Source organism: Hetaerina americana, unplaced genomic scaffold, assembly GCF_022747635.1.
Source record: "Hetaerina americana unplaced genomic scaffold, ioHetAmer1.1.p SCAF_7, whole genome shotgun sequence".
Lineage (NCBI taxonomy): Eukaryota > Metazoa > Arthropoda > Insecta > Odonata > Calopterygidae > Hetaerina > Hetaerina americana.
Window position 1 is genome coordinate 42,883,481 of NW_027287316.1, and position 22,405 is coordinate 42,905,885.

The 22,405-nt window shown below is 36.4% G+C and overlaps 1 protein-coding gene across 2 annotated transcripts in view; it reads left to right on the plus strand.

Annotated features, from left to right (window-relative positions):
- Positions 1–22,405, plus strand: part of Setx (probable helicase senataxin) — a 64,512-nt gene that overhangs the window by 16,518 nt on the left and 25,589 nt on the right. For both annotated transcript variants that reach the window (XM_071595527.1, XM_071595528.1), the window contains exons 5-11: positions 2,782–3,030; positions 3,352–3,524; positions 5,309–5,400; positions 6,409–6,621; positions 8,838–8,932; positions 12,623–12,766; positions 18,422–18,518. In XM_071595527.1, the coding sequence (XP_071451628.1) occupies positions 2,782–3,030; positions 3,352–3,524; positions 5,309–5,400; positions 6,409–6,621; positions 8,838–8,932; positions 12,623–12,766; positions 18,422–18,518 (1,063 nt within the window). The remainder of the gene's footprint in view (positions 1–2,781; positions 3,031–3,351; positions 3,525–5,308; positions 5,401–6,408; positions 6,622–8,837; positions 8,933–12,622; positions 12,767–18,421; positions 18,519–22,405) is intronic.

Genomic DNA, 22,405 nt, shown 5'->3' on the forward strand with positions numbered 1-22,405 from the left:
CAACATCCAACCTTATGGTAGGCCCTTCTTCAATTCTGCTTACTTCCTTCCTCTCTTCATTGGGTCCAACATCCCTATTCTTGCCTCTTCCTTGCTTTCCAAACATTCTCCCCTCTACCACAGTCTTCAACATCCTATTGCCGATCATGTGTCCTTCGTCCATTTTTCCTGCCTCTTATGATTTCTCCGAACAATCCTCTCTTCTCCTCCACCATTACTTACACTTCCTCATTTCTTTTCCTTTTTATTAATTTCACCTTCTCCAAACCCACTTTCCAAAAGACTCCAATCTATGTCTATCTTCCTGCTTCAGTGACCAATGTTTCCACACCCTACATAACTACACCCCATATCATAGTTCTGACAAGTCATTTCTTAACATCCTTACTCAACACCCTTGTCATAAACTCTCTCCTTGTGAAAGCCTCTTTGCCTAGTGCATTGTTCTCCTTACGTCCCCATTAAAGGGGCTAGGTGGTAGAAGAGACTCCATAGCCTCAATCTCGCCCCAAAATAAAGATGACTATCTATCTATTTACTACTTCGTCCATTTTGGTCCAAAACAATCCTGAGATACGTAAACTACTACCACTGCTCTAGTTTTTACACTCCTATTTTTATGTTAAGCTTAGTTTTTCTCTTCCTGGAAAATCACATAACCTTTGTTTTGTTTTTATTGATTCTCATCCGATATCTATCGCACTGAATTTCCAGTACACTCATCAATGCTTGCAACCTCTTAACTGACTGACAATCTAGAGCTTGATCATCAGCACACCCAACTGATTTTACGAATTCCCCTGCCGACTTTCATTCCTATCTCCAGTTCTTCCCATGCCTCTTTAATCATATCCTTATATATTAGATTGCTAAGGGATAAATCAAAGACTTCTTAAATGTTCACGGGCTTGTTAACAATTGAGAAGAATTAATTTCTTAAGTAATATTAATAAATAATCAGATTAATTCTCCTCGTAGAGGTAGGGTTGAGTGGTCTTGGAAAAATCTTATGAATGCTAACTTTTGGCGCAGAAATTAGTCATGATAATTTAAGCTTACTTTCTACTATGATGGGCACGATTGAAGAAGTTTACAGCAGATTTCATTATGGCATTAGCAGAAGTTGTATTACATTTTGATTTGCACTTTATGTAACCCTTGCTGCTGTGGATAAAAAAATGTTCATTATCTTACTGAACCACTTCTCTTGAAATGAAAATGTAAGAGACCAAATGAATGATAATGCTACCACTCTAGAAAGTTCATTTTGTCTAGAATGCTTTCACAATTTAGTAGATGCAGAAAATAATATCAAAATTTTGAAATATGGAGACAATATGTGCTGCCAAATTTTTCTGCTCCAAGGTTGTGCATCTTTCAGAGAATTTACATGCTGTTTTTAAATGGGATTAAGATGAAAAATAAAGATGAGCAGTGAAGGGTGCAGAACAAAATTAGCAGTCACGTTTAAGTTGAATTGAAATGCGTACATTCCCTCGATGTTGTTTTTCTGTTAAGGTTGGCACTGTGAAAAAAAAGCTTGATTTTAGACTGAAAAAAAATATTTCCATGCTAACAGGCACTTAATTACAAGGTAATTTTCCCCTTAAATGTCTTTTTTTTTGAGGGTGCCTCCTAGTATTTTTAATATATCAGGGTCAATGATATCTCCTTGGATGTTCAGACTACCACTGCCTGAGTGTAAGTAAAATGGATGCTCTTGGCATTTGGAAGAAGAGTGCAAGTGCATGTGAGCTTTTATAGTATATGTCAGTGCTAAACTTTAATACCGAACACTAGTCAAGGGATACTGGTCTTGAGTTAGTTATCTTGAGGCGAGCCATTGAGTTTGTACATTGAGTGAGTAAAGGGAAAATGGAATGAAGTAAAGGAAGAATAGGTTAGAATTAAAATTACTCTTTTGATAATTTTTTTGCAAGTCAGATGATATTAACTGGAGCAGGTAGAACAATTTACTTCTCTTGAAAGTTTATTAGGGAAGTAATAAGAAAAATTGCACGTGACAAAGAAGAGGGATTTGATTTCAGATACTTGGAGTGAGAATGTTAGGAAATGATAAGTGCAAACTTAAATTTGGTGCATACTTTTGAATGGTGTGGAAACTTAATCACTGAAGCAAGATGGTAAGAATCAGTTGCAGGCTTTTGAGTTGAGGGCATGGGGAATAGTAAAGTGGACTGAAAGGAAAACTAAAAAAGAAGTGATGAATGGTAGGGAAGGAGAGATGGTTGATAGAAATCCAAAGTAGGCAAGAGAAGTGGGTTCACAGTGTTGTTGTTGGTTATGGAATATAGGAAATTGATATTTCTAGGGATAACATTTGTCAAGAGAAGAGGTAAGGGGTGGAAATGAATAGATTTGTGGAACAGATTGATGGGAGGTATAAAGTTAGCGAACGGAAGAGGGTTTTATTGTTGTGTTGGTTGTCTTTTGCTAGGTGTATTATAAATGTAGCAGTAATCAGTTTGTCTACCTATAACCTACCTTAAATTGTGTCATGATTTATTGAGCATGAAATGAAAATTAAAGAGAAAAGTTTCATATTACGTGTAGTAAAATTTTAAAGCTGATTTATTTGAATAACTTTCCGTCGTGAAAGGATTGAGGAGTTTGAAGCATTTTGATTTATACATAAGTCCCTAGGCATGGCGAGTCACTGGCTGATTCATCATGTCCTGTGATGGTGCCAGCATGAGCATACGTTTTTGCTTCATTGGTATTACCTGATGTGAATGTAAATGACCATGTCGAAAATTTCAGGGAAGACCTGGAATTCTCAAACCTTCAAACAGAAACGGAGGGGGCAAGAAGAAAAAGGTCACCTTTAATGATGATGAAGAGTGTAAGATGTTTTTGATTGAGCCTGGAGCTAAAATGTTGCCAATCAAAGGGAAGGATTATCCGCTGCCACTTCCACCTGGGGGTGGAGCGAATGTCTCATTGCTTCAGTACCCATCCATCAACTCCGTTGTGTATGACATTTGCCGATGGAATGCTCATTGGTTAGAGGTATGTCTATTTTTAGAGATTTTGTAGACCTAAGTAAGTTAAATCCAAAAATTTAGGAAAAGAGGCATTTCATTTTTTATTTGATTCATAATAACTTGAAAATTTGTGTTTGAGGATGCCTGTAGCATTTAGCGTGTACAATGGATTTTGGGTTTTGGCAGGAAGCTTTGTCTTGCTTAGGAATTTCAAAGTGTTTGTTGTGACTAAAAACTTTTTTTTTAACATTACAATTGTAAGATTATATTTATTAGATTAGTACAACCGCTCTTTGTGTTTAAACTGGTAGATGTATGTTATTGGAGTTCCTTTTTTTTATTTCAGGAGCAAAGATCTAAACCTGATTCAGAACCTCCACCTGTTCATCTAGATCACTCTATTACACCATTAGTAGGAACGTATGCATCATTTGTAGACTACTACAAATGTTTTTATCCCATATTACTGTATGAGATGTGGGCCAGAATTTATAAGGAGTGGGATCAAAGCTTTGCCAGGTTGGTCAAAAATATTTCCTTTTATATTATTTAAATTGTATTGATACTGAGAAATAAATATTTTTAAACGGAGTGTGTGAAAATGTAGACACTACTATTTAAACCTCCTTTTGAGTTCTTGCACTTAGGATCTTAGAATATTCCTAGTGAAAAAGCTATTAATTACTTTAATTTCTGTTAATCACTAATCTCCAAGAATAATTGAAAAATACTGGATTCAAAAGGGAGTTAAGAGGGAATATTCTATTTTGTCGTCTTCTATGAGGTGAAGAAGTTCCCAAACTTTATTTATTACAAAATAATACTTGTCTAACAAATTATTGGTAAAGGTCACCTTCATATTAGTCTCCTCCCCAACCTATGCACTTTTCTCAATGGTGTTTCCACTTTTTTAAACAGGCTTGGAATGCTCACAAGCCCCTCCGTCGAAATTTTCTCCATCTCTGGAATGTTAGCAAATCTTTTTCCTTTGAGTGGAGTTTTTAGTTAGAGGAACAGGAAGAAGTCACATGGGGCCAGATCTGATGAGTAGGGTAGGTGGGGAATCACAGCAGTCTTGTTTTTGGCATGAAAATCACTAGTTCTGAGAGACTAAAGAGTTGGTACATTGTCGTGATGAAAAAACCACTCGCCACTCCCTCAAAGTTTGGTTTGTTAGGCATTTCCAGGTGGAAACTCTCAGTGTTGACTGTCTGGTCTTTAGGTAGGTATTCGTGATACATATCCCCATTTGCATCGAAAAAAAAGTCAACATCACCTTGACTCTTGAGCAACTTCTCGAGCTTTTTTTTTGAGGTAGGGATGTTTCACCAATTGATTGTGAAGAAGCGCTTATGTTTCGATGTCATATCCATAAACCCATGACTGTTATGATCCTGAACAAGAAGGTATCATTCTTTTCAGTTTGACCAAACAGTACCTGTCAGACTTAAACTTTATGTTGTTTCTGGTCTGCTGTCATCAGGCAAGGCACGAATTTGGGGGTGACTCGATGCATCCTCAAATTTTCAGTAGAATTTCATAGCAGAAGCCAAACGAGATGCCGCACTCTTCTGTGCATTCCCTGACAGTCTAGTGTTGATTTGCACAAACTAGATCATTCAATATCTTGATATGGGGGTCAGCAGTTGACTTTGATGGTTTTCCTAGTACTCTAACTTGGACCTCCCAACATTTGAAGTGTTTGAGATGCAACCTTTTTATTTCATATTTTGTTTTACAAATTTATTCTTGAGGTGGAGTTTGTGATGGTTTTCTAATGAAGTGTATCAGAGAATACTTCATGCAAGCAACAATTTAGTAAAATTTGCTATGCAATCTAGAGTCATGAATATTTTCAATTAAAATTTTTTTAATGACTATAGAAAGTTGTTCAGGAAATGACAAACTCTGTCATCATATGGTACATGTTTTAAAAGACATAAAGGAGAGGCTGATGGCCATTAATCAAAAACGGAACTACAAAATTTCATATGATAATTAATTTAAAAAATTTAATGGGCGATGATTTGATTACATATCTTGTAATGCAGAAAAATATGTAATCATGGTCACAAATGCATTTTGTTTTTTTTCCAAAATGTCTGTATCTGAGAACAGATCAATTCATTTCCCATACCATGAAATAGAAAATTTGGTTTTGAGATATGAAATTGTGAAGGTATGAACTACTGACAAGAAAGAATTATGTTTCTAAATGGAGTTACCACTGTATTCTACTTATTAATGAGTCAAAAAGTTTATAATGAGTTATTACTGTAATAATGGATCTCTTTCTTCAATAGGAATCCAGTCATTCAGGTATTGCTGAATTCTCACAATGATGTGCCTGATGTGTCCTCTTCCAAACAGGAATTCATTTGTGTCCACTGTCAATGTATGTATGAACTAAAAGTAGACTTTATTTATTTAATGTTCAGCCACAGTATTTTAGTTATATGCAGTATGTAACAAATTCCAAGACCTAGAATTGGTCGTTTCTTTTCCCTGTGATGTTATATACTAACTTATTAAATGGAAAATTGTGAGGGGAAAAAAAGATATATGTATATATATAATATATGTGTGTGTGTGTATGTATAATATATGTGTATGTGTATATACAATCTAACCCGGGCCCTCCAGTCAGTAGTCCAACACTCTACCCCCTGGACTACCGCGACCCACACAAATATACATATATTTATATATATATAAAATATATATATATATATATATATATATATATATATATATATATATATAATATATATATAATATATATATATATAATATATATATAATATATATATATATATATATATATATAATATATATATATATAATATATATATAATATATATATATATATAATATATATATATATATATATATATATATATATATATATATATAATATATATATAATATATATATATAAATTTTTGTGTGTGGGAAATAAATAAATGTATATATTTTATTTATTATTTATTTATTTATTCTCCCGGGCAAGCCTCTCTGGGCACCCTCAGCTCCATCCATGCGATGTGATTTTTCAGGAACTAGATCTTCCTGGAAAACCATATCCGGCACAGGAACTGGCCCCCCTACTCTAATGTGCATATATATGCATATAGACCTATTAAGCTAAAGTGCTGTTTCCACTTTTGAGTCAATTACTCCATAAATTTCTAGGAAATTAGGTATAAAAACTTTAAAGCTATTGATTATTGTGAATTGTTGAATCTGGTAGTTTTAGCTGGTTTTGTGAGGTATCATGTGCCAAAATTGCAGTCTTAACTGAATTTTATCCTTGGCTAATCGGAAGGAAAAATGTGTTAAACTAATGTTAAAATGTGTTAACTAGTGTTAAACTAATTACTTAGTAATATGTGACTTCCTGCAGGTGTGGTGTCAGACATGGGTCTTCAGAATAGTGGCTGTCCTAAAGTGGGAGATTTGGTGATTTGGGAGTTTGCAGAAGAGAGTGGGCCAGTGGCCAGTGGCAATTTCTTCCAGCATAACCCTGTGCCCATTGTTAGTGTGCGTGTCTTCGCTTATGTGGACTCATTAAGACGGACTAACATCACACCACGAATTCCAATAAATCAGTGTTTTGGTATGTATTCTGAATGAGATATTCATTATGAAATTGGAGATATGGATGAAGAAGGGCTTGAAAATCATCCTTTCAATGGCACTTGACAATCCTGGACCTTCCTACCATACTCTTTGTTTTCTAATAAGTAAGATAAATTTAGGTTCCCCATCTTTCCTAAGCAGAATAGTTGTAGGAGGTTGAAGGAAATGGACTTACCAAAAAAGTGATTTTTTTCAAGCATCTGAAAAATGTTTCAGGGTGATTATTGAGTTACATAGCTTACGTGTAAGACTCAACTAGAGTTTTGTAGAGCAGGATTTTTTTAAATCAATCGAGGTATGAACTGAAAAGGAAATGCTTCTTGATCAATGAATAATTAGCCCATCAATTTTTTTCAATTAAAGGTATTTGACAAATAATTAATAAAGTATGACAGCATATGATTCACAAAAGTGGTATTGGTGGGCTAAAAAGAGTATCTGCCCAGATAGAAGCCAACCTGAAAACTCTGAAAATTGTCATCACATTTTGGAAAAAATTAATTTTTGAAAATTTTGTGCTGAATTTTTCTGGATATGTGTAGGCAATTTAAGATCTCTTATAGATACACGGATATTCTTCTAGTAAAAAATAGTAATATTATGAGCATATGCAAGGGTATATCCCAGCTGCCTTTTTTTTTAATAAGATGAAAACTGACACTGATCTGACAAAATCTAATGTGTATAAATAATTTAAACCCAAAATCTTAACTGTTCGTCAAATCTTGGTCAATCCAGTTAGCATAAGGAATACTTTCTTCCATTCACAGTTATTTGCTGTGCTTATTATTATTATTATTATAAGGTAATCTACTGGTTAAGGTAGGTTTTTGGATGGACATGACTACCAAATAAATATTTTGTGGCTCCTAATAAAACAATCCAGCAGCTTACTCTACATCAGGTCCCTCTTCATCTCTGAGTACTTCCTTCCTCCCTTCATCCCGTCCAAAATCCCAATTCGGTTCCTGTCCTTTCCTCTTTCCTCGTTTGCCCAACGTTCTCCCTTCTATTACAGTCTTCAACATCCCACTGCCGGTCAACACCCCCTTCATCCACTTTTCCTGCCTCCATAGGATTTCTCCCAACAAACCCCTCTCTTCGCCCACCATACCAAGTACTTCCTCATTTGTTTTCTTCTCTGTCCATTTCACCTTCTCCATTCTTCTCCACACCCGCATTTCAAAAGCCTCCAGTCTACGTCTATCCTCCTGCTTCAATGACCACGTTTCCGAGCCGTACATAGCTACGCTCCATATTAAAGTTTTCACGAGTCTTTTCTTAACATCCTTACTCAACGTCCCTGTCATCGACTGCCGCCTCCTTGTGAAAGCCTCTTTGCCTAGCGCAGTTCTTCTCCTTACGTCCCTACTACTTGGACCGTGTTTGTCCAAAACACTTCAAAGATGCGTAAACTGTTCTACCTGCTCTAGTTTTTGCCCTCCTATTTTAATGTTTTATTTGCTGTGTAGTGCGTGATATTTTAATTTTCAGAATTTCATTCAATGACACAATTATGTTATTTAGGAGTTAGAGGTTTGATGTGGTGGAATCAAAATTTAAGGTTGAATCAAAATATTTGCCAATATTTTCAATATAAAATTTATTTGAAAATTTTTGGGTAAAAATGTATCCAATTTGCATTGAAAAATTGTTTCATAAAATGATCACAAGTTCATAGTAATTTTTAATAAAACAATTTAAAATTCTAAAAAGAAAAAAATTGATGCAATTTGCAATGGGATTTCTCTTTTATTTTTCAACATCTGTGAATTTGCATTAAGGTTTTCTTGTATTTTTGGAGGAAGGCTTTTGTGTTTAGATTGTTGAATAAATTCAAGGTATGTGTGATTTTTTTTCATGACTGTAATAGGTAGTTACTTAACTTTCAAAGAACCTCAATGTAAATTCAAGAAATGGAAAGTTACACATTTGCAGTCTATGGTTAATTTTTGATAACAGGAAAATATTACTGGTTTTTAGTTGGTTTGATGAAGATGATAGAATTTCATTAATGTTTAGACTTCAATATCTCATTAAATATCATGGCAGCTTAGTGATAGAAGCAATTTTGAGTTCAAAACATGTCTCCTCATCCAAGCAGATGCCATATTCTTAGTGAAATATGTGCAAGCAATATGGTTTGTTGTGTTGAAATTAGATTTAACACTTCTGCATTTTATCTTAATAAAGGCCCTATTCAGAAGAACTCAAGTTTACTTCATATGACACTGAAGTTCAAGAAAAGGAAGGAAAAAATATGTCTTGGGGAAATGGGAAGATTAAAGGTAAATATTTTTTAAATCTGTTAATGGAAGTGTGTGTTTGCTGTAGTTCACAAACTTGTGCAGGTCTGAGTTGTACAGTTCTGCAGTTGCATTGCATGAATATATTACATTATAGTTCGACCTTCCTGTGCATGTTGCCAGTTGTTAAGTAGATTGCACCTTTATCCATTATAGATGTCTGCGCAATACACTGCAATTATAATATGTGATTCTAAATATTTGTATGCATTATACTTTATTTTTAATTTAAACGAAATTATTTCTTGCTTCAATGTTGCCCTTTGAATGTGAGAATGATTCAAGTCCCAAACAATGCTTGCATGTCTACTGCTAGAGTGTTTTGGCAATGCTGCATGTGAACCTGTAAACTTTGGATTTACTGAGGTGTCTCAAGCTTGAATGTGCCTGTATGTATTCCTTTATTGCTAGAAATTTATCCAGTACTGTGTTCAATTGTCTTGTGTTTTCATATGAACCTCCTGTGAAATCAAAAGAATCCTTTTTCAGAGAAATTTAAGGCATTTTTTTGGAACCGCCCCCGAATTGTTATATGGGTTATTTTACGTGACATCTTAGGGGTTGCACACTTTACCAAGTACAGTGGGATCTTGGAGATGAAAAATTTTCCAGGATATTTTCTACATAGGTCTATTTTCCAGGAGGACAGTTTCAACAGCATTTCAGTTTGCGTCTCCAGGTCAAAATTGGTTGATGCTGATTTTTGCCCATCTTATATAGGGCTCCTATCTGAGATAGATGGTGCACTGTGATTGGCTGATTCATATATTTTGGCTAAAACATTTCCAGGGGCTGGCAAGTGCATAGCTATCTTTCCTGTTGAAATTGTTTGGCTTTTTGGCTCTTTTCCATCGCTTCACGAATGAGTCTTGGGAAGTAATGGCTTCCTTTTGTGACCAGTTTAGTTTATTGTAAGTAGATGTTGTGTGTAAGACCTGTCCAGGTGTGCTCTGCCGGGAGTGAGTTAACCAATCACAATGAACAGGTCGGCTCACGACGCTGTATAATCAGCATCAACCACTTTTGATCTGAAGATGCTGTCGACAATGCCGACGAAACTGTTGTCCTAAACAATCTATCCATATGGAAGATTTTATGGAATATTTGTATCTTCAATTTCTCTATTCCATGCAAGCCTTTGTAGCAAACAGTGAGATCTTGTTAGCATGTTTTTGAATGGACTTGGAATACTGAACATACAACACTCAATGTAACATACATATAGGGTCCATACAATAAGTATCGTCACTGGTTCGCTGTAGCCTCAACCAGGTGGATGGGGGTCCAACCGGTCGGCTCGGTAGAGAGGTCCCCCACCACTCAGGCGCACTTTAGTTCACTTGCCTCCAGGCATGCATTGAGACAGGAGGTGGATTTTTGTGGCGTGTGATTGTTTATGGTGTCGTCGCGCCAGCATGGAGCGCACTGTCGAGCAATGCTACACTGTGAAGTTTTGCGTTAAGCTCAGGAAATCCGCGTCGAAGACCCTTGAACTCATTAAACAGGCTTATGGGGATGATGCCTTGAGCCACACAAGAGTTTTTGAGTGGATTTGAGGAGACCGGTCTTCCAGTCGGAACCATTCACACCATTTTAACAGAGGATCTTGCAATGAGGAAAGTGTGTGCGAAGCTGGTGCTGAAAGTCTTGAGCGAGGAACAAAAACTGTCGTGGGTGGAAATTTCGCAAGAAACTCCTGACTGCATCCAGAAAGATAAAGATTTTCTCGACAACGTTGTTACTTCAAAGGATAGCTCAAAAGGAGCTCAAAGGATATTGGTTCAACTCCATCAAGGCGGTTCAAGCGGCGACGACAAAGGCTCTCAATAGTATTCTGGCAACTGACTTCCAGCGGGCTGTTGACGAGTGGCAGAAGCGCCGAACTACAGGTGTATTGATGCAGGAGGAATGTATTTTGAATGTTTGAATTTTGAATGATAACTGCGATAATTTTGATTTTTGTAACTAGTCCCAATACTTATTGTACGGACCCTGTGCACATGAACACAAATTGTCATTATAATAGGTGTAGCATAACTTAATGGTAGATATTTTAAGGTGTAGAAATATTTCTGTTAATTCTGTAGCTCATCTGGATAACATATGGAAAACTGGTCATTTTGTTAATACTATGGAATATATGTACTTTATATAACACATTTTGTGTGAACACTACCTCAACGACAATAATGGGTTACTCTATAAATCAATGGTTTAATAATTTTACTACATGTTCTTGTGTGTGTGAATGCCGTTTTGTTTTGTGTTTTATTCGATAATTGTCATTGAGTAGTTTACTTGATGCCCTTAACAATTGAAGTATTAATTTTAAATAAGTGTGAGTAAATAGTTTAAAAAATAATAAATAATGTACTTAAGCATTGACAGATGTCCTAAGAACATCACCAAGTACAATATCATATGCCTTAATCACTTGGGCTTTTTACGACCGTAAAAGCAGTGGAATTTCCCTCCAGTATCCGTGCATTTATATTCAACATAAACTTAAAAAAATACCAAATGAAGCATTTGATGGTTTCTGGCTCAACTTAGTGGAAGTTCATATCCATTATATGAAGAAGACAATGAATTTTTCCACTGTTTTAAGAACAGTGGAAAAAAACATTGTGTTCTATATTAAATGACCAAATTAAGAATTTAAAAGATAGTAATGGCCAGAAGAGCTGCTACATTCCCTGGCTCTATATGTATATTATATTAGGATTTTTGTTCACTTTTCAAAGAAGTTTTTCTTTTCTGATTGATATTACCACTCTTTTCTCACTTCTAATAACACAAAATACTTTTACCCACGCTTTTGTGATAACTCTGCCTTAAAAATTTCAAAATAAATAAATATCAATGTTGGTGCATGTTGAGGTGGCATGAAAAACAAAATATGACATTCTTATGACAAAACGTGATTATTCCTTTTCATCTCTATACTATGCCCATTTTTGTTACTCTTTACGTAATGAAGTATCCTTTGATATAATTTTGATCATTGTATATGAGAAATTATCATTTAAAAAATGTTTTACAAATGTTTTTACAATATTTATCCAATGAATTGTCTACTTATGAATGGGCAAATTTCAATTTGTCTTTTGTCAAATGCACCAAAGGGGTATTAAAATATCTTATTGTAGTAATGATGTACATGGGTTGAGACTGGAACCTGACAGAATGGGCATGCTAACAAGGAAGACTGGCTATCTAAGAACATTTATGCGTACTATATGTTGAACGCATTTCACTTGCCACCGGTTGGCAACCCATTACATTTGACTTGGGTGGGAAGAAGAACTTTGTGTCTTGTCAGTGATTTGAGATTCATGTACTTTGCCATCAAAATTTTAACATTTTCATGTTTCAGTTCATTTGCTAATTTGTCTGTGAGTTATTTATCTTTTCTCTCACAGTAGTGTAGTGAGTAGAGTATAGTGAGATCCATGAAAGAGGCTTGGATTTACTTGACTTTATTAGAATAGTTGCCAGAAAGATGATTATTGCTAGAAGGAATTTCATTATATTCATGGATAAATGTAAGACACAATTCACTAAAATCCAATGCATATTTAAGTACATTTGAGAAAAAATTATAATGAAAAATTTATTCTTTAGTAATAATTTTAGTCTATTAATGAAGTTTATTTTTTCTGTTCTTTTAAGGTTGTTTGCCACCTTCTTTCTGAATTGAGAAGTTTTGATGCCTTGCTTGAGTTGCCAAAGTCTCCTCTGATGAATCACATTCTAAATCCTTTGGAGCAGGATGTTAAGACCGTGGTCCCAGGACATTTTCGTTTGAAATCCACAGTAAGTACATTCTTTAATGAGATATTGTTTCACTTTTGCAATAATGCTTATTTGTGATTTAGATGCCATAAATGTGCTGAGTAACTGCTCTTCATCATGTTAAATTTGTATATACTGTCTTCTCGATTCCATCTTGTATCTAAGCTTGCATCAGATATGTATTTCAACCAAAGTTCTATGTGCAACTATGCCTTAGGTCTTATTTGCATAGCACACAACCTGAGTGGAGTAAAACTCCACATTATCTCAGATTAAAGAGAATGTAAGTACTGAAAATCAATATGCAAAACACAAAATTTCTAAATTTTTTGTACTGGTTTTCCAACGCATTATTCAAAAATATCACTATGACAATCGATACATAAATGAATAAAATTCAATAGCAGAAAGCGATGTATTTTTTGAAAGCAACAATTAGCATTCGTTCTCTTCTTGTTGCAAGATGTCATAAATATTTTGTGTATTTTTGAAGCTTTAGACTTTCAATGAAGGTGATCCTGAATTGCTTTTGTAACCGATTGCCTATTCCATTTTTATTTATTTTGTAGTCTCTTTGAATTAATATTAAATTAATATGGTAGTATCTTGTTTAAGGTAGGTTTTGTGTGACATAAAATAAAAATTCCTGCATTTCTTAGCCTCAAGACAACCTAACCCTAAGCTACTAAAAACCTTTCCTCAATACAAATGTATTCTACCTTCCATCATTGCATCCAGTATTACATCCCTTATTAAAATATTCTCCCTCGTCCTCTCCTGCTTCCTTTGGATTTCTCCCATCAATCCTAAATCCTCCCGCACCAAAGTGCAGGATTTCTTCATTTGTTTTCCTTTCCGTCCATTTTACTTTCTCTATCTTCTTCTACAACTATGGTTCAGGAGCATCCAATCTATACCGATCATCTTGCTGCAATGACTTAGTTTCTGTGCCATAAAAAACCCTGCTCCATATAAAGTTTTCACTCTTCTCAGCATTCTTATTTAGTGTCCCAGTCATCAACTCCCTCGTTGGGAGAGCTTCTTTACCTATCATGATTCTTCTTCTGATGTGCCTACTACTTTGACCATCTATCTCCAAAAACCTTCCAAAATAGGTAAACTGTTCTACCTTTTCTAGTTTTTAACCCCCAATTTTTACCTTTGACTTAACCGTACTCCTTGAAAACCCTCACAACCTTGACTTAGTTTAGATTGACATCCCATGCCTGTATCACTTTTTCTGATTTTTTTTAGCAGTGATTGTAACCCCATGGCTAACTGACTAACCAAAGCTTGATCATTCTCGAACCTTAACAATTTTATGAATAACTCACTTACTTTCAATGCTATGTCCAGCTCTTTCCATGCTTCTTATCGTTTCCTCCGTATGTATATTGAAAAAACATGGCTGTATGGCTGCCATTCCCTTTTTTGGATTAGGAACTAATGCTGATCTGATGAAATCTTCCAGCAACATTCCTCCTGCATAAATTCTACACAGTCACCCTTAAAAACTCTTAAATAAGAAAAGGGAAGAAATCTCCAATAGCCGTAAAAATTAGTTGCCAATCTCTCGTCAGACCAATTGTTGTGTTGGTTTAACGGGAATCAGGTCAGGGACCAACCACAACCTCTCGACCAGAATACCCTCTGTGGTGGTTTACGGGAAATTAATCCGCGTCAGGGACCAACACACAGCCACATGCACACTATCCTGACTGAAATCCTTCACGAGGCTGTGAGACCCTGTTAAAGAATTTCAGATGGAGATGGAATCCTTCACGAGGTTGTAGAGTAGACCCCGTTAAAGATTCCAGGATATTCTCAAGCACACGCTTTGTGACTGGTACAGACCAATCACACACACACAAGCACTCAAGAAACACACTCACACACTCAAAAGGGCCCAACTTCTGGGAGAATCTGGGCACAGGTAAAGAGCAACTAGGAAATGCGTCGGACACGCGTGTTTCGGCCACAAAGTGGCCCTCTTCAGTGAACCGAAGGGAAAACACCTCCAACACAAGGTTGAAAGTAAACAACAGGAGACAAATGTCATATTTATATAGAAATTGTGGGAGTTGGGGGACCAATCAAAATAGTTAGAAGATCAAAAGGGAAGGGGTACTTTAAAATTATTGGTGAAGAGGAAGGAGGGGGGGGGGAAACAGATACCAAGGGACTGAGTGGAACGGGAAGGAGTAATTATTGAAGGAGAAGGGAAGGGGGGGGGGTGGGGATTCGGGCAAAAGTGAAAGGTATCCGAGTAATGGATTATGAAGGGGAATTGGGGGGGGGGGTTTAAAACATATTTCCGTTGGACCATAGTCCAACGGAAATATGTTTTAAAAACTAGAGAAGTCATTTCAAAAGGGAATACAGTGGGGTGAATGGAATCGGCCCTTTATCGTTATTGACAACCACATTTTTAAATTTGTGTATGAAAATGCTTTCGTATGCATCTAAAAGGTGGTTGGGGGTCTGTTTGATCAACTTTCTGGTTTGACGAGAGATTGGCAACTAATTTTTACGGCTATTGGAGTTTTCTTCCCCTTTCTTATTTAATTGAGAGGCCGTAGAGCTCATTATTTCTTACTTAAAAACTCTTGCTTCCACATCTTCTAAGGTCCTTAAGTAGTTCCGTGCAGATTTATTCTATCCCCATGGTCTTATGTAATTTTAATCCCTTAATGCCGTTTCAGTCTTACATTATGTGCATATTAAGTATGTCCAGTCCTAAGCTATCCCCATCTATTCTTTTTCTATTTCTACCCTCTGAAACCTTAGTCCCTCCTACTGCTGGCAATGACTTACTGCCTACCTGGCCAGGTCCTGTAGTTGTAGGTGTTTTTAACACTAACACTTTATAGTGTTTTTAATGTGGCACATCACTAAAATAGCTACCTTACTGGGGTCAGATGCGCAGTCTGCCTTCCGTCTGGCTCTTACCCTTCCACCTGTTTGGCTTAGGTGACCCTACTAGTTGAGCTCTATGGGTCATCAGAATAGAAAAAGCCATTCTGCCTGGTCAAGGTTCTTCAGGGTGAGGCCGGACAAAATTCAATCTCAAAATTCCACCGTTTTATACCACATGTAGAGGTTGCCATTGGCTCCCATATTAGCTCAATGTGCATATTGAACAGTTGTAACCTCAAAACGGTCACAATGCTGAGAATAAGTGGGAAGTATAACCGAAGGGCCACGATTATTGAAAGTGTACGCGCTAGTCACCTGGTGACAGATATTATTCGGTCCTTTGGATACCTGAGATTGATGTTATATGATGTTGCTGTAAAATATAATGTGTCAGAAAAGTTATGACAACCGTTTTGCAGCATGGGCGAGGAAAACTTGCCAGACTACGTTTTCAGGATGCTTGATGTCATCCAACAGACTCAGGAGCTCATGTTTAGGATCCAAGGCAATTGATCCAAAAATTGTCATGGGTTGTCTGTATGAGGGAAAAGACTGTGTTGTCGCAAAGATTCATTTAGGAGGACCTCCCCTACAAGTCTTATACCCTTAAAATAAGACATGCTTTCTGAAGCCAGCAGGGCCAAGCGATTTGAATGTTGCAGCCTGCTTTTGTGTTCCTTAAAAAACAATGCTGTTGGACAAATCAATTTTTTTCTTGCAAAAATATTTTTACTGAGGATGCTAAAACCAATTGCAGGAACGACAGCTGGCTCGCCCACTTCCTTGAAGATGTCCCCATTGTTTCCAGAATAAAATTTCTGGCGAATGTTCAGGTGCTAGGGTTGTGTCCAGCGATGGTGATGTCATGCCACCGCATTTCTTCAACAAAGGGGAAAATATGAACAAAGAAGTTAAGCAAATGTAGTGATGCTGTGTATGGAAATTGTGTCATCTGGAAGGCTAAATGTTTTCCAGCAGGATTGTGTGCCAGCCCATATTAGGGGGGACCCAAAAATAACAGGAATGTATTTATAGATTCTTTCTGGAGTTCTCATTATATTTACATTAATTTTTGTTTACCTTCAAAGTATTCCCTATTGACCACAATGCACTTCTCCAAATGATGCTTCCATTGTTAAAAACATTTCTGAAATTCATTTATTGGGATGTCCTTTAGGCTTGTTAACGATTTATTTTACCTCCACCACAGTGTCAAAACACTTTCCTTTCATGCCCCTTCTGAGTGTGGGGAACAAAAAGAAGTCACAGGGAGCTAAATTCGGTGAGTAGTGGGGTGGATCAATGCCATGCCGTTTATTGTCAAAAACTCATGGAGAGGGCGGTATGAGCGGCGCGTTATCATGATGGAAGTACCAGTTGCCTGTGTGCCAAAGATCTACTCTTTTCTTTTGGATTCTCTCCCTCAATCTCTTCAAAACCTCCAGGTAAAACTTCTGATTGACAGTTTGACCCGGGGGAACGAACTCTGAGTGCACAATACCTATGCAATTGAAGAAACAAATGAGCATTGTATTGATTTTTGATTTCACTTGGCGAGCTTTTTTTGGACGGGGAGAGCCTGCTGTCTTCCATTGGCTTGATTGCTGCTTCGTTTCAGGATCGTATCCATAGCACCTGATTCTTCACCAGTAATCACCTTGGAAAAAAAATCAGGGTTCTCTTCGAGCTGATTTTGAAGCTCAAAACATGCCTGAACTCGACGCTCCCTTTGCTCTTTAGTGAGATGGCAAGGGATAAATTTGGCTGTAACCCTTTTCATGTGCAAATCTTCAGATAGAATCCTCTGAATTGAACTCCATGACACTTCAGACATCGCACAGAGTTGATCAATTGACATTTCACCATTTTTAAAACGTGTAAACCACTTGTACACTCTGGTTTTGCTTAGGGCAGCTTCCCCATATGCAGTCTTGGGCATTAAAATAGTTTCCGCTGCCGATTTCCCCAACAGGAAACAAATTTTCACTGCAGCGCGTTGCTCTTGATAATCCGCCAACACGTTTTTTGCCGAAATGAAAAAAAGTTGTTTCACTGAAACAGCTCTCATAGACGGACCGATCTAGTTACAGCAACATCGCTGTGCATACTGATGCAGGTGGCGTGAGCCTGACATACGACCAGCCGAACAAAGGCTTCCCCCACTCTCGTTCCCCACCGCAGCCCAATTCCCGTTACTTTTGGGTCCCCCCTCGTTTGAGTCATTTGGTCCAAAATTGGTTTTCAGTCAACGTCGAAATGTTTTGGTTCAAAGAATTCTGGCCTCCCAATAGCCCAGATTTAAATCTGTTGGACTACCATGTGTTGGGGGTAGTCAAAAGGGTCACCAACAAGTCAGACATTCAAATGCTTCATCATTGAGAGGCCTTATTGAAACGACATTTGCCGATATGGACTCTGGCGCATTAAAATGGGCCTGCGAACACTTCTGACTGAGAATTGAGGCCGTCATTCAAGCAAGTGGGGGATAGATTGAATAAATTTGTGGAAAATGATCATACAAACAATTGAGTCCAAAAAATTTGTAAAGCTTTTCATTTTCGTAATAGAAAAATGTTTGAAAAGATTCTTAAATTTGTCTGGATCTGTATACTGCACCCTTAATGAACTGACCGAGTCTGAATAGAAACTTACGTATCAATTTTTTTATTCTTAGTCGTCTTCAAAGTTATAATTGTATAAAAGTGTGAGGTTGAATTAGGTCTCTTAGATGCTAACATTAATGCTGGTTTTATTTTCCAGGAATGCCTTAACCCGTCTCAGAAAAGAGCTGTTGCCATGGCGAAGATGGTTAGTTTAGCACCTGAACCAAGGCTATGCATGATACAAGGACCTCCAGGTGGGTGCATTTTTCTTTAAATTGTTGTTATGGGGAATACTCTGAGGTTGAATTTAGAATTAAAGTAATAGTTTGAGGCCGATATTTTCTGGAATTTCAGTGTAATGCACAAGGAAGAGTCAAATAACTTTGCATTTCCGTAGAATAGAATTTGAGGGGAAAAGTGAAAAGTGATTGAGATGTGTCCTGTGGCTCCCAGGTTTTACGGCTTGCCCAAAATCCACAAACCATTCACCCTCATACACCCAGTAGTTTCTGGCCTCAGCTCCCCAGGGTATTTACTAGCCAGGATGGTTGTGTGTAAATTCATGGAGCAATCAGAGCTTCGTGCCGCATTCAACAAAAATTCAACAGAACTGGCTAAATCTTTAAATAAAGTTTCCCTGCCAAAAAAGGCCTTTCTAGTGTCATTTGACATCAAGAATCTTTTCACAAATGTCCCCTAGGAGGAAGCAGTGAACCAGGCAGATGCATGTTGCCAAGACGCCAAAAAATATCATTAATGAATTAACAGCCCTAATTTAGGTGTGCAATGTCCACAATTATTTCATGTTCAATGGCAAATTTTACCAACAAATGAATCACTTGATGATGGGATCACACCTGTTGTCCGAAATATTCTTATAGAGCTTAGAAATGGTATTGTTTAACTGTGAACACCACCTCTTGAAAAATGTCCACTATTGGTTCCACTATGTAGACAATAAATTGTGTCTATGGTTAGAAACAAGAAGACAACTGTAGATTTGTATTTACTCACCAAACGAGAACATTGATTTCACAATGGAAAATCAAGAAAATGAAACCCTAAATTTCCTTAATTTAAGCATCTCAATCAGAAACAGATGGCTAAGTTTTGCTATCTGCCGTAAACCCACATGCATGGACCAGGTAGGTCATTCAGACCTCTTCCAATCACATAATAAACCAAAAAATTTCACAGCATGCTGCACTGTGCATTGACTACAGCCTTAACACCCATGGGCCTTACTAGAGAAATAGCGACCATCACAAAATCAACGGTTACACAAAGCACAGCATAGATAAATTAGTGGCAAAAACAGAGGAAATTGACCGAGAAATTTATACCGCCCATCTCAAGGAACAGCAGTGTTGACAAAATATTCAGGGAATTCTTCATGGTGTAGCGGAACTGGTTGGCAGTAGAATTTCCATTCTGTGGAAACACAGTAATTTGATTCTTCCTTGTGCATTAAATTTAGAACAATTACTTAAAGAAATACCAAAAAAAGGTTATTTTAGAAAATGTGCTTCAGGTACCAGATCATTTAAAATACATATGTTAGAACTGATATTTTTCCTGTGAAGTAAACCTCGAGAGGTTTTGGAGATTGAGCAAAATCCAGGTCAACTCAGGATTTGTCGGATAACCCTGCGTAGTAATTTTTTCTTATATTCTCATGTGTGCGTTATTTTATTGAAGGTAGCAGGATTCTATGTACTAATGAGGTTGGGTTACTTAACAGATTTTGACTGATGAAAAATGCCATTAGAGAGTGAATTTTCCCAAGATCAAAATAGTTGAAGTTGATTTTTGACAATTTCATGGTGTAATGAGTTAAAACAATTCAAATAATAACTCTATAATTATCATAACATTATTCCTCAATGAATTCATTGTGCTATATGACTATTTTATCTAAATTTATAAGCTAGGTACTGATGTCTTTTTCCAAAAATGAATTTTCTATTCCTTCTGACAATTCTGCATTATACATTTGGCATAATGGTAAATCATATTCAGCCATCAGTGCATAAAATTTAATCATAAATGGTTCAACCATGTCACTATCCACACTCTTTACCTCCTCAAATTCTTTTATGACAAAAATTATGTCTCTTCCTCAATTGCCAAAACCAGCTGAAACTTCCAGTGAAGTTGCCTATATGTAAGTGTTGGCAAGTTTTTGCGCTTCATCTTGAATTTCAGTGCCACTGATTCCTACTTCACTTGATCACTGCTGAATGTACTGAGGAAAGACATTTTTTCCCAGAAGCATGTGCTTTCCAAGGCTTCCGGTAGATATTCTGTGTATTAACATTAACCTTGAGAGTGAATATCTTGAGTGTGTCCTGCTTTTTCAGATCAGACACAGTCTGTTTTGCAATATCAAACTAGCGACAGTGCCTACATATTGATGACAATGTTCAAAGCTGTGTTTTCTGTTTGCACCACACTTTATTGATGCCATTTTTGTCACCTCATTTAATCGTCAGATAAATCCAGAGTAATAATGTATGTTCTTCGGAAGTTACAAAAGCACATGGAAAGGACTGCTATCTGTGTATCATAAATAAATTTGTTACTACTATGCAACGTGTGTCATTTTGTTTGCAACTGTGTGTCGTTCAACAAGTTTAATAGAAAAACCAATTATTTTGGGTACTGTTTTGCTTTACTTTTCAGCTTAATCTCCTTTTGTCTTGATGCACTTCTCCCAGCGTTTCTCCATCTTTTTTAAGCCATCCAACATGTAAGAATTTCGTAGGTCCTCATATTTAGGCATCTGTATTGGCGATAACCTTGTTAGATGTGAATTGTATTCCAATGAGCAATTTGGAAAATAAAGCAAATAACCCTGGGCTCTATAGAGGGCAGATTAGTGAGGTTTTAGTCTATATGATGAAGGGAGAGTCAGTATGCCTAAATATTCAAATATATGCCTCCTTGGTGTTTGAAATAATGCCATAAGCTTAACTGTTTGCTTGGAAGGCTGAAGATTTATGAGAGTTTGTGACATGAGTTGCTGCCCCAAAAGATTATATAGAAATGTATCCAAATTAAGGATTAATATAGCGTTTTCATTGTGTCCAGGAGTTAACGTTATGGATTTTGCTTCATTAAAATTAGATTTGACGAAAGCTTTGCTTTTAGGCACATTTTAAATAATCTTGAGATGATTATCAGAGAAGTCATGTACTGGTATATTACACTGAGATGTTCAAAATTTGTTTCTTTTCCCAGTGCATTTTTTTAAACTAGATGGCTGATGACTGACATTAATTGGCATCTTATTTCATATTATTATTGATTTATATAGCATTGAAAATGTGGAATGAATATGAGAACCGAAAATCAATCTAAAGCTGTAACTCCTGCAGTAAGCGAACATAAATATGGGAAACTTTCTAAGAAGAGCAATCACAAATTAAAATCTGAGCTCCCTGAAAAGAGCACTCTCAAAGCAAATTCTAGCAACTTTACTTTTCACATTGTATTGCTAATTTGTCAAATGTAAAAAGTGGTCCCATGATAAGAATAATAGCAGTCACATAAATCTGAAGAAAAGTGTAACATGAAGGTTTCATTGGAAAAGTGAAATATCTCCTCCTTTCCTTGGGGCCGTTAATGTTTTAGAAACTGACCATAAATACTGTGTATTGTCTGTGGCAATGAAGGATAATTGTGTGGTGAACTAATGGCGATTTTTATTTTATCTAAAGTTTGTGTGTATACATATTCATATTCAAATATTTGGATTGTGAGAAATTTTTTATTTATATTTACTGCATCCGCTTGCACCAAAAATTGCTGGTGTTCTTATTTTTATTTTAATCTCTTGAAATATTTAATGTTTGTACTGTTCAGATGTGCTTGTTAATTATTCCTACCCCGCAATTTTGCATAAACATCAATATTAATAATTTTTTCTCTGGTGTCTGTAAAATTATGTTTTTGAAGTTTTCTCGGTAGTTATTAACTCTTGACATTCTTAGTCATACTCAATTAGTTTAATGCATTGGTGCATAAACCATGGCTTGTGGGCTACATGCAGCCATTGTCATTGCATTTGCCTGCAGCTGCTGATAGTAAATTTATAAAAGATGAAAGATAGTTGAACTCACAATATAATTACCTTTTGTAT